Source organism: Solea solea, chromosome 16 (genome assembly GCF_958295425.1).
Source record: "Solea solea chromosome 16, fSolSol10.1, whole genome shotgun sequence".
Taxonomy (NCBI): domain Eukaryota; kingdom Metazoa; phylum Chordata; class Actinopteri; order Pleuronectiformes; family Soleidae; genus Solea; species Solea solea.
In genome coordinates this window covers 18,188,301-18,201,769 of record NC_081149.1, presented here as the reverse complement: position 1 = coordinate 18,201,769, position 13,469 = coordinate 18,188,301, and the positions used below count along the sequence as shown (strand labels likewise).

Here is a 13,469-nt window from a genome sequence, read left to right as displayed (position 1 = left end):
TGTCGTCCAAAATGTGACAAAAAAGTCATAGTATAGTATGTCGTCCAAATTTTGATAAAAAAGTCATAGTATTGTATGTCGTCCAAAATGTGACAAAAAAGTCATAGTATAGTATGTCGTCCAAAATGTGACAAAAAAGTCATAGTATAGTATGCCGTCCAAATTTTGACAAGAAAGTCATAGTATAGTATGTCGTCCAAATTTTTACAAGAAAGTCATAGTATAGTATGTCGTCCAAATTTTTACAAAAAAGTCATAGTATAGCATGTCGTCCAAATTTTGACAAAAAAGTCATAGTATAGTATGTCGTCCAAATTTTGATAAAAAAAGTCATAGTATAGTATGTCGTCCAAAATGTGACAAAAAAGTCATAGGTTAGTATTTCGTCCAAATTTTGACAAAAAAGCCATAGTATAGTATGTGGTCCAAAATGTGACAAAAAAGTCATAGTATAGTATGTGGTCCAAAATGTGACAAAAAAGTCATAGTATAGTATGTCGTCCAAATTTTGATTAAAAAAGTCATAGTATAGTATGTGGTCCAAAATGTGACAAAAAAGTCATAGTATAGTATGTCGTCCAAATTTTGACAAAAAAGTCATAGTATAGTATGTCGTCCAAAATGTGACAAAAAAGTCATAGTATAGTATGTCGTCCAAAATGTGACAAAAAAGTCATAGTATAGTATGTCGTCCAAAATGTGACAAAAAAGTCATAGTATAGTATGCCGTCCAAATTTTGACAAAAAAGTCATAGTATAGTGTGTCGTCCAAATTTTTACAAAAAAGTCATAGTATAGCATGTCGTCCAAATTTTGACAAAAAAGTCATAGTATAGTATAGCGTCCAAATTTTGACAAAAAAGTCATAGTATAGTATGTCGTCCAAAATGTGACAAAAAACTCATAGTATAGTATGTTGTCCAAATTTTGACAAAAAAGTCATAGTATAGTATGTGGTCCAAAATGTGACAAAAAAGTCATAGTATAGTATGTGGTCCAAAATGTGACAAAAAAGTCATAGGTTAGTATGCTGTCCAAATTTTGATAAAAAAGTCATAGTATAGTATGTGGTCCAAAATGTGACAAAAAAGTCATAGTATAGTATGTCGTCCAAATTTTGGCAAAAAAGTCATAGTCTATAGTATGTGGTCCAAAACGTGACAAAGAAGTCATAGTATAGTATGTGGTCCAAAATGTGACAAAAAAGTCATAGTATAGTATGTGGTCCAAAATGTGACAAAGAAGTCATATGTCATCCAAAATGTGACAAAGAAGTCATAGTATAGTTTGTGGTCCAAAATGTGACAAAAAAGTCATAGTATAGTATGTGGTCCAAAATGTGACAAAAAAGTCATAGTATAGTATGTCGTCCAAATTTTGATAAAAAAAGTCATAGTATAGTATGTCGTCCAAAATGTGACAAAAAAGTCATAATATAGTATGTCGTCCAAATTTTGACAAAAAAGTCATAGTATAGTATGTCGTCCAAAATGTGACAAAAAAGTCATAGTATAGTATGTTGTCCAAAATGTGACAAAAAAGTCATAGGTTAGTATTTCGTCCAAATTTTGACAAAAAAGCCATAGTATAGTATGTGGTCCAAAATGTGACAAAAAAGTCATAGTATAGTATGTGGTCCAAAATGTGACAAAAAAGTCATAGTATAGTATGTCGTCGTAATTTTGATTAAAAAAGTCATAGTATAGTATGTCGTCCAAAATGTGACAAAAAAGTCATAGTATAGTATGTCGTCCAAAATGTGACAAAAAAGTCATAATATAGTATGTCGTCCAAATTTTGACAAAAAAGTCATAGTATAGTATGTCGTCCAAAATGTGACAAAAAAGTCATAGTATAGTATGTTGTCCAAAATGTGACAAAAAAGTCATAGGTTAGTATTTCGTCCAAATTTTGACAAAAAAGCCATAGTATAGTATGTGGTCCAAAATGTGACAAAAAAGTCATAGTATAGTATGTGGTCCAAAATGTGACAAAAAAGTCATAGTATAGTATGTCGTCGTAATTTTGATTAAAAAAGTCATAGTATAGTATGTCGTCCAAAATGTGACAAAAAAGTCATAGTATAGTATGTCGTCCAAAATGTGACAAAAAAGTCATAATATAGTATGTCGTCCAAATTTTGACAAAAAAGTCATAGTATAGTATGTCGTCCAAAATGTGACAAAAAAGTCATAGTATAGTATGTTGTCCAAAATGTGACAAAAAAGTCATAGGTTAGTATTTCGTCCAAATTTTGACAAAAAAGCCATAGTATAGTATGTGGTCCAAAATGTGACAAAAAAGTCATAGTATAGTATGTGGTCCAAAATGTGACAAAAAAGTCATAGTATAGTATGTCGTCGTAATTTTGATTAAAAAAGTCATAGTATAGTATGTCGTCCAAAATGTGACAAAAAAGTCATAGTATAGTATGTCGTCCAAATTTTGACAAAAAAGTCATAGTATAGTATGTCGTCCAAAATGTGACAAAAAAGTCATAGTATAGTATGTCGTCCAAAATGTGACAAAAAAGTCATAGTATAGTATGTCGTCCAAAATGTGACAAAAAAGTCATAGGTTAGTATTTCGTCCAAATTTTGACAAAAAAGCCATAGTATAGTATGTGGTCCAAAATGTGACAAAAAAGTCATAGTATAGTATGTGGTCCAAAATGTGACAAAAAAGTCATAGTATAGTATGTCGTCCAAATTTTGATTAAAAAAGTCATAGTATAGTATGTCGTCCAAAATGTGACAAAAAAGTCATAGTATAGTATGTCGTCCAAATTTTGACAAAAAAGTCATAGTATAGTATGTCGTCCAAAATGTGACAAAAAAGTCATAGTATAGTATGTCGTCCAAAATGTGACAAAAAAGTCATAGGTTAGTATGTCGTCCAAATTTTGACAAAAAAGCCATAGTATAGTATGTGGTCCAAAATGTGACAAAAAAGTCATAGTATAGTATGTCGTCCAAAATGTGACAAAGAAGTCATAGTATAGTATGTCGTCCAAATTTTGACAAAAAAGTCATATCATAGTATGTTTTCCATTTTTTGACATGAAACTCATAGTTTATAGTATGTCGTCCAAAATGTGACAAAAAGGTCATAGGTATGTCATCCAAATTTTGACAAAAAAGTCATAGTATAGCATGTCGTCCACAATTTGACAAAAAAGTCATAGGTTACTCTACTTATTAACATTTCAGCTGTCCATTTCCCCCTCACAGTCTCACACTTTATATAAAAGATTCATCATATATGATGATATGATATAATATTGTGCCTCTAGTTACAGTCTAAGCGTAACCACATCAGCTTTAACTACAGTTAGATTTAAACATCTTCTATTGTAAGCAACTTGCAGTGAAGTATTTTGCTTTAAGGGGCACATCTAACCTTAACCCAGACAAATACTGGGACAAAATGACTTAAAAACATTTACTCCATAAAAAGACAATAGTTGAAAAATGAAAAATGTTACAGTGCTCATTTATGAATTGTTCTTCTGCAGAGGAACATTTAAATGTAAAGGTGTGCACACACTTTTGCCTCAGTGTGGGAACCAAATGATCATTACATGAAATCATCAGAGTTTAGAATCAAACAAGGAACTCTCTAGTACAGCAGAATAACAAAGTTTTTGTCTCCGGGTTCTTGTACATTGAGCGGTCGTCGGCAGCAGGTGATCATGTTACTGTATCTGTTGCTAGTATGTATTCTTCATATAGGGTCAGTAAGGGATGGATTACAGGGGACGCCATTATGTTAAGTGACGACGTGTTCTCACCTCTTGAGTTCTTCTTCCAGCTCCTTGACTCTGGCGTCCACTTTGTTTTTTGACTGCCTCACGGCCTCCAGCTCCTCCCTCAGCACCTCCTGCACCCCCGACAACTCGTCCACTTTGGCTATGAGGTCGTTTTTCACAATGTTGAGAGCATTTCTGTGGAGAAAAGGGCGGAAAGACGAGAGAGTGAGTAACGTGAAACCGTGGGTTGGGCTGCAATGTCCACATACTGTAAAGAAATGCAGGGCCCTCAGATGAATGGATGAAAAACGAATACTGACACACACACACACGTGCACGTGTCACTTACTTGGTCTCTAGGAGCTGTTTGTTTTCTGTCAGCAGGTTCTCCACCTCCTTGCCCATTCCTAAAACAATCCCATGTACACATCATTACAAATGATACACAAATCAATCAAGAAAGTGAATTAAAATGCTATTTATGTGACATACTGTAAAAAGAAAAAATACAGTATGTCACATACATTTCTTTTAATTCACTGAATTACAGGACTATTCATCGACCAAGCTGCTGCGTCGACAAGGAAACTAAGTCAGATTAACATAATAGTGGAACAATATTCAAGAAAGATTAAAAAATATTACATTTTTCTTAAGAGGTGCAACAAATTCCTAGATTTTAATATGTGACTTTATGTTCGTGGTTGAAACTTAACCGTTACAATGTCAATACAATGTCTGACCTATTCATCTGGCTGTTAAACCTGAATGATTTAAACTCCACACCAAACATTAAGATAAGATTTTTTTTACACTGAAGCAAAAAAAAAAAAGCGCTGTGCAACATGAAAACAAGCCTGCAAATGTTAAGCAGCAATGGCAGCACAGCACAGTACATGGCAACATAAACAGAACAGGACAAAAATAAAACTTATTACATGTAATACGTGTAAAAAAAAATGACCGCAAAAGAAAAGTTATCGATTGCAAAAGATCCTTGGTTTAAACTAGGGATGGGAATCGGTATCGGCCTGATACTGGATAAAAAAAAATCATGTTTGTGCTGTTAATTTTTCTATTTGGGAGAACAATATTTGTTACACAGTTATATAATTGTGTCTTTGAAATGACTCCGCACAAATGAGCTTGATATTGTTCATAAATGGTCTAAAATGACCATTTATGTATCGGACACAAAAATGTGGTATTGTCCCGTCCCTAGTTAAAACCTGGTTAGAAAACATTTCTGTTTTGGAAAGTTGAGGCTGTGATCTGTGACCTGACGGGAGGCAGAGAACCACCTGCTCTCTTCTGCACTGTCTCATCACTGTTACACCACTTTTCTTTCCAAACAAAAGGGAATTTCTAATTGCAACGTAACCATTGGGTATTAAATCAAAAGGGCAAAACTTTTTCTCACAACAGATAAATATATACAGCCACACCAAATAAATAAATAAATAAATAAACAAACAGAGGGATGTGGAAGCTTGAGGCCAGGGAAATGACATAATAAGCAAATATGGCTATGAGAGAAGGCAATGTGCGCCTTACCGAAGAAATCGTCACGAACTGGCAGCAGAAGAGGAAAACGGGCACAAAGGAAGGAGGGAGAGGAAGGATGGATGGAAAAGCACAGATCAGAGAAGAAGATGGAGAGCAGGAGGGCAGGAAGGGAAGAGAGAAGAGAGGACGCTGGTAAGCATTCATTGAATCCGGGTTTAAGGAATAGCAACGGGGCTAAAAGACTCCAACTACAAGTCGAGGAGGCATTGTGTCTATGTGCCACTACTAAGAGTTTCTCCCCCCAACTATCAGATAAACAGTGAAAGTTATTTTTAGGAGTGTAATGCATCTATGAAATGACCTCTGTTTGAGCATGCAGCTGAGAGAATTACTACTGTCATTCTAAACCGCTGGAGATGAAACTAGAAGATGTATAGGACAGTTATTTTTGAAAAAATCTTCCATTATGTGATGAAATTCTTGATCCTTTATAATTTAAATTATAGCATATGTGGCTTTGGCTGACTTGTACAGAGTGATTCATTATCGTCTCTCCACAGTGTAGTTTGGGGAAAAGGTCGAGAGAGTAAAAGAAAAAAGATACCAACCAATGCACGGTCAGATACACACCTGAGAACTCGCCTATGGGTGTCACCAGCAGAAGCGCATAAAAAGGGGAAAAAAGAAACGGGTGAGAGGTTAACAGATGGACAAGACTATGACTCAAACCTTACTTCATATTTCTCATGCATAAGACTCAAGGTCGGTTCAATCGAAAAATCATAACAACGTCTTCCAAGATTCCAACAAATGTCAGTGGGAATGCAGGATAAATGATTCCTGTGAAATGAACGGCACCTAATAGATTAAAACAGCTGATCTTTTTTAAAACATGCCTAAAATGAAGGGCGGAAACAAACTTGAAAGACAATTAATGAAAAAAGGATCTCTAAATGAATGGACAACTTTGGGTTGGGAGACTCTATGTTACGCAGTGACGCAGGGATGAGCTGCTGGGATGGAGTGTGTTTCAGCCTCGGCCGCATGCAAGGTAAAAAATGCACAGCCTCTCATGGAGCGTCTGCTCTGCACTAACCCACAGCGACGACAGACGCTGGCTTTGTGCATGTCACACACACATCCACTGTTATCTCCCTTTGTTTGGGTCATATCACGTATAAGCATGTTAGTGTCCATGTGCAAGTGTCTGGCTTCACTATCACCAGTTCAAGTTTCTGCTCAACTGTAACCAGCAAACTTCTTTTTACTGTACCACAAACACTGACGACTCTCAGATAAGGACGTTTACTAATTAACCTATAAAACCAAATGCAAATGACAGTGCAGCCAATGTCCTACCTAGCAGCTCGGCACCTGCATCGACATCGCCGATGATGTCTGACTTGGCGTCTTTGATCTCGTGGTAGAGAGAGTCCGTGTTGATACCAAAGGCCTCGTTCACAATTCCCTGTGTGGGGCTGAAATACACACAAATGATGATACTTTAAATGATCTAGGAACAGCTACTGGCCTAACGGAAAATAAATGTATGCGACAGGAACATTCAAAATGCACCTGTTTCCTCCTCCGTACCCACGGTGGTCCACACACATGTCCAGCTCAGGAGTAGAGTCAATAATCTCCTGGAACTCGGACCATTCGTCGCTGCTTCCCATACCTGTACGAATATGACACACACACACACACACACATCAGCGTTACAAACAGATTGTTCTCTGGATTGTGAGCCTTCATTTTGACACCAAGGATTCAACATGCTCTTACCGATGCTGACGTTCCTGGTTTCCTGGGAAACCTGCACCTCCATGTTCCGGCTGTGCCGCTTGGCACTTTTCCTGTGGTTCCCGGTGCGCATCACGTCAAACTCGGAGTGTGTGTGGAAGCCCTCGTTTATCGGAGTGACTGTGGCGGAGGGGACGGAGGAGGTGGGCGTGTTGGACTTGCTCCCTGTGCTGCTGGGTGTGGCGACCACAGAGTCTGACTCTGATCCGTCCTCCTTGGTGCGCGACGATGACATGGCAGCAAGACACAAACAACATTAGATGAGCATCATACAGGGAAGGCTCACATTTTACCCGTCACACCTGCACAACACATTGTATCTCGAGCAAATGACATTTGGCTTTTTTGTAGCAGCTCCACATTTCGTTTTTCTTTAACAGCAGAAGTTTGAAAAGTGCATGAAACTCACAAATACAGACAACCATAGGTTTCAGAGGACAGCGTTACATTTTCAGCTGTGAGTTAAATGGTGAGTTAAATATCCAGGTCGCACTCAATTATTGTCCTCTACATGATGTTGTTTTATATGTCCAAAATATGAGCCTCTTCATTCTTTGAACCAACAGTTCATTCTCAAAAACGGCATTTAAAAACCATTATGAGACAATAGATAGTAGGGAAGCCAAAATGTGTCAAAATACTATTTTAGGGTCAATATTGTCCTATACAGATCATATTCTGCCGAAGGAAGAAAACATCTTTGCTTCTTACAGATCTGCACAAATATCACACAGTAATGATTTTAAATATGTTATTCCAATAAAAATGGGAATAATTATGTCAAAATGACCATTCCCTCTGATATTGATGTCTGAATTCAGTCAAAAATAATTATTCATGTGGGGCCACAACAAGAAAGCAGCAATGTCCTAATTTTCTTACCTTTGCTCTTTCTTTCACATATAAAGAAAACAATGCTATAAAATTGCATAAGTACGTAAAAAAGAAAAAGAAAAGAAGCAACAGCTAAACTTCAAAGCTGAATTAAAAAGTGTAAAGTAAAACACGAGGACACATAGCAGAAGCTCCACAAACACACATCTCTAAAGAAAACTGCATGGGCTCCCTGCTTGCTTGAGTCAACACATACACCGGACAGATGTGACTTTAAATTGTAGCGTTCCAATTAAGTGTGAATGGAAAATTGTTTCTTCTAAAGTGACACAAGCAGGCCATGGAGAGGTCGTCCATGTGGGTGTGGCTGGCAGGATGGGCAGCGGTAAAGGCTGGCCCCTCCTCCTTCCACTTCCCAGGCTGTGGTTGTGGTCGTGAGGGGAGGACATGGCCGCTGTCTGTCCCACCTGATAGGCAGAGCTGAAGATAGACTGGCCGAGCTCGCTGACCTGCCAGATGTCTTTCCCGGGCATCATCCTAGCCCCCCCGAGACCCCCACGTACCATTCCCTCACCGCTGGGGTACAGGCTCAGTGACGACGGGCGATCCGCTTTGCTGCAGGCAAAGGTAAAAACACAAAGAGGTGGAGAACTATGTGAGATTGTAAGTTAGTCATTTCACTCGTCTCCAGTGTGAACAGCAGGATTCATAGTAAAGGGCACATGCACAGAAAATAAAGGGCCTGTAGCAGAGAAACAAGGCCTAATTACTCATGTCACACATTACCTACAGCTCAAGTTTATCATAAATAGTCAAACAGGCAGTGATGTAGCAATGGAGCAATATACATATATATATAAATATATGTATTCCATAAGCTTTCGAGTCATTCAAATCAATGAGTTCACACAACACTGACTAAGCTCCATCCAGACGACTCTCTCTCTGTGTTTCTCAGTATAGCTGTTTTTAGGTCACCTGGAGCCCAACAACATGATGTGTTTGTGCTAGAGAAGTGAGACAGCTACAAACAGGTTAAAGCATGACTGAAAACACAAAGGAGAGCCCACGACAAGATCTCATCTATTTTTTAAATTAAAAATTGGCACCATATTCTGTTGAAAAAGAATTGACACCATTAACTCCTCAGGAAAAGGTTAAATTCACTTATTTCACACCTAACATCAATGAAAGGCTAAAGCCTGACTTTTTCTGAATCCATTTGTTTCAGTTATGCAAAAAAAAAAGCACAGTTATGTAGTGGTTACATACAGTAATGACTAAGTTTACTGTCAACATATTCAGCAAATAATCTTTTCCAGTTTTGTCATGGTTTGCAAACTCTTAGAAGTTTCTTCACATACAGGCTGCGAATGCATTCAGGTCTTTCCGTAGATACAGACAGACGAGTGTAACAGGCTGACACAGACACAAACTGATGAGCAGACGCAAGCACATGAGGACGCAGACAGGTGGACAGTAACAAACGGCTGTACCAAGCTTAAGATAACACATACAGGGATATATCTTTTTTTTTTGTTATGGGGCGTTGAGGAAGGATTAAAGGCATCGGCAACACTTTCTATAACTTTAAGTCCAAGCAGGTTATTTAATTAGAGGGGAGAGGAGGTGGGGCAGTTGCAGGACCATGTTGGATTTACCTTTTCCTCCATGTGTGGCGTTGACTGTGCAAACAGTGGCACAGAAAGCAAGCCAGCGAGACGGACGGGCAGACAGACAGACAGACAGACAGACAGACAGTGATTAGAGAAATACAGGAGACAGGATACAGGAGCATGCAGTGACACATGAAACCACACAAACCCACACCGTATGCAAGTTGATAAAAGTTGGACTGATTTTGGTTTTTGATTATCTGTTTGATGTATTAAGTATTAAGTTTATACATATATCGGATATATAGAGGAAAAAACAGACCATGAGTGTTATCCAGTAGATGTTTATTTAAATTAGGCAATTTTGGATATTGTTTGTTATTCATTTTATCAGATGGAGGGGGAAAAGGAAACCAGCCAATCATCTTTTATTTTGTAGGCAAATGATTTATATTTGCAGAAGATGTAGACGGTTTCACAAGACGAAATAATGAACTCATAAATTAAGAGATAAATGAAGACATATTAAGTGAGACAAAGGGGGAAACATTAGCATCAGCAGAAGGCTGGAATGAAACATTTACGTAGCTAAAATATCATTGTTATCTATCCATTTACTCATATTTCCGAAAATGTGTCACCAGTTTATAAGGTCATTAAGGTTGCCTTTGTCATGTCTTAGTCTGAATTGTGTTGTTTTTTTGTTTGTTGGTGATTATTGAAGTTAAAAACTCCACCAGCCCCGCTCAGGTGATGAAGATTTAAAGGATGAGGCTGCCTTTCATTTGACTGTAGCTGAGTTTTAATCTAGAATTCTGAGCATTTGGTGAACATGTTGCATGAGGTGACTAATCTGTGATTCAGCGACAGAAGCTGCACCGGATGTCAAACTCCTCCTCTCGTTTCATGTACACGAATATTCGGAAATTCATGCATTGTCTGAACACGAATGTTCTCTTTTTGTTCTCCTTTTTTGTTGCCTTTCCTCTCCTCTCTGTTCATCATGGCACCTGACTGACTGACGTCAATGAGCATGTTGACACACACACAAAGCTTAATACAGCCAGAAAAACAAATATGAAACATCAGCAGCAAGATGATAGATGAAATAGTTCAAATCCACACCAACACACACAAACACACACAAGAAGCACTCACGTTCGTCCACAGCCAGGGCCTTCTGATTGGCTGTTGGTCCCGACTTGCTGCATTTTGGAACGTTCTATGTGCTCGACGTACGTCTGAATCATCTGTGATCCACAACAGCGACAAAGAGAGATGTCAGGATTACAGTATCTATAGTCTATTACACTTTGGATTACCAGGAATATTTTGAGAACCAAAAGACAATTGTGTTATAGAGATTATTACATTTGAGGAGGACTATTTATGTACTTGATTTAACACAACACTTAATTGGACCATTTTCAATCCAGCGCAGTACGTTTTTAGAAAATACCCATTTAATAGTAGTGGTATTATTATTGAGCTTGAGAAAAATAAGGTTTTTCGATTACTTTGACATGTTTCAACCACGTCCTGTGGAAGTGGTCGAAACACTGGACTGATACTAGGATTATAATATTGACAGCATTTGAATTTGATTGCATATATAAAGACATACAGTAGTATGTATGTTTGGTGAGTTCGGCTGGACTCTTGTGATAAATGAAGAGTATAAAGAGTTGTTTGTCCGTCTCGAGTGTTTGCTCTCACCTCAGTGTGGCGCTGGTGCAGAGTGTTGTACTGCTTCTTCATGTCTGATTCTCGCTCCTCCAAACGGGTGACTGAAGAACACACACACACACACACACACACACATACAAAGACAGTTTAATAAAAGCATGACATCAGGACAGACTGAAACAAAGAAAACTTTATTTGCCACCAATGAAATATAAAGGCTTCAGTGTATGGGGATAATGTTGTGACAATTATCTTTCACTCTTTTGGTCAAACAAAACTTTCCAACTTTCAAAAGCAAACACAGACAGACATCATACAGGATAGTGCAAAACTAAAAAATGAGTTAAGATGGTGTCAAGGGAAAATAATAATAAAAAAAAGCTCAGTTAAAATGGACCAACAATCTAAAAATATATCTCCCCCAAGAACTACAATGAAAATGTATTCTTGAACTTTAATGTTATGTTTTCTTTACCGTGTGATTTAGGAAATAAACAAATGTGAGGTGCGTCCACTCACTTTGGTCAGAATAGTTCTTTGTCTTGAGCTCCAGCTGTTTCCCCTGCAGCTCCAGAAACTCCACCTGCGTCTGCAGGTCCTTCTTCTCGGCCTCCAGTGCATCTTCAAATTCAATGAATTTCTGAGGGAAGACACACGAGCAAAGGTTGAACTTCCACACACACAGACACACGTCACCAAAAATTACTAGATTATGCAATGTTGCTATATATATATAATGTCGCTTATAGATCAGATTTCTGAAATGAATACGCAAATGAAACACAACTGCTTTTGTAAATATAACAGCGATGATAGCGGCTGTGTTGAGCAATCATCTTTCAGGTCATCTCAGAAGTGTAATGTGTTAAATGTTAATTTAAGATGAATTGGCTGCTGAGTCCTCATCGTGTCTCACTTACAGAAAGGATTGACTTGGTCACCAACACAAGAGCGGCCTATTCCCCTTTTTATTTCTATTTTTAATAAAGCTGTTCACAACAATGTCCTTCTTCAAGTTCCACCACAAAGTCTTAATACTGTAATCCCCTGCGTGCAGCACAACCACAGAAGCAGGAGTGTGCTGCAGATATACACACTGCACTACAGAGTTGTTTGACGTGTGCACAGGAGCAGAGAAACCACCACGTCCTCCACATTTCTCCACCAGCACACCATTTAAATTAATGAATTAATGAAATGGAAATTAGATCCACAGGTTTGTAAAATAACAGCATTTGAATTGTTCTGTGTCCTTCACCTGTCCCTCTGTCCGCAGCATTTGCCTGCACCATTCACCCACAACACCTCTTAAAACCAGCTGTGTGTTTGTTTTGAGAGAGGGTAAAATGACACTGCATACACACTGATGAGCTGAAATATTGTGTTATTCTGTGCGGCATGAATAATTCATGCAGCAGCCCTGTGATGACTGAGTGAAGCTACATTAATGTGCTTTCCCTGACAAACCATAGCTGTGTCTGACTGCACCGTTGCCACAAATGCAGCTGCTTACACTCTGTGATACATGAGAACAGTGTGACTGACAATACTAGTCGCTGTATTTTTGTCAGCAGTTTTGTATGTGGTATGTTGCATGTGCGAGGCCGTTGCTGCACTTATCTGGACCTTATGTAGAGAGAAGGTGCAAAAATGATTAGTGCAGCAGGCAGTTTAAGAATAACTGCAGCAACAAAGACACATTGAGTCCAGTGTGTGCGAATTAGTGACATCAAAAGGTTGAGATGGCAGATTGTAACAGTTCCATGTAAACACGCACACTCTGGCTGGTTAAAAACATGGAGATGCAAGACAGCGACATCTGCAAAGCAACGTAATTGCCTAAAGTCTGTGTAAAAGGCTTACAAGGCAACATACAATGTTTATATTAGAGTGATTAAATACAAACCCATATGTATGTTTGTAGTCACTTCCTGCCAAAAATCCTCCTAAATGTTACACATTAGACCTTTAATACTTGTAATATTTGGTCTGTTGAGAAGGAGCTGTTGGCTTTATTTACCATTAGCTGACGCCTGATAACGTTGAAACCTGAGCCACACTTAGTCAGTACGGTCGTGGCTGCCTGTGTTGTCTCGTGACAGGGCGTATTATTGTTTTCCTTTCGCTCTCACCCTGCTCAAACTTCTCATTGGCCCTTGACTGCACAATGTGGCCTGTGCCTTTACTCACACTGCGGCGTTACAAAAAACCCGAGTCCATTTCTTTCTTTCTTTCCTTTCTTTCTTTCTCTCTGCCTCTGTTGTTCTGCCTCAGCT

At 38.3% G+C, this 13,469-nt stretch overlaps 1 protein-coding gene across 15 annotated transcripts in view; it reads right to left on the bottom strand.

Annotated features, from left to right (window-relative positions):
- Nucleotides 1-13,469, bottom strand: part of mapk8ip3 (mitogen-activated protein kinase 8 interacting protein 3) — a 46,608-nt gene that overhangs the window by 28,571 nt on the left and 4,568 nt on the right. For 5 of the 15 annotated variants that reach the window (XM_058652948.1, XM_058652950.1, XM_058652938.1 and 2 more), the window contains exons 2-13: nt 11,713-11,833; nt 11,224-11,294; nt 10,666-10,757; nt 9,553-9,576; nt 8,359-8,506; nt 7,040-7,271; nt 6,830-6,932; nt 6,614-6,732; nt 5,885-5,896; nt 5,303-5,320; nt 4,098-4,155; nt 3,791-3,943 (exon numbers count right to left, since the gene is read on the bottom strand). In XM_058652948.1, coding sequence (XP_058508931.1) covers nt 3,791-3,943; nt 4,098-4,155; nt 5,303-5,320; nt 5,885-5,896; nt 6,614-6,732; nt 6,830-6,932; nt 7,040-7,271; nt 8,359-8,506; nt 9,553-9,576; nt 10,666-10,757; nt 11,224-11,294; nt 11,713-11,833 — 1,151 coding nt within the window. The remainder of the gene's footprint in view (nt 1-3,790; nt 3,944-4,097; nt 4,156-5,302; nt 5,321-5,884; nt 5,897-6,613; nt 6,733-6,829; nt 6,933-7,039; nt 7,272-8,358; nt 8,507-9,552; nt 9,577-10,665; nt 10,758-11,223; nt 11,295-11,712; nt 11,834-13,469) is intronic. The other 10 variants (XM_058652951.1, XM_058652953.1, XM_058652939.1 and 7 more) reach the window with 7 other exon arrangements.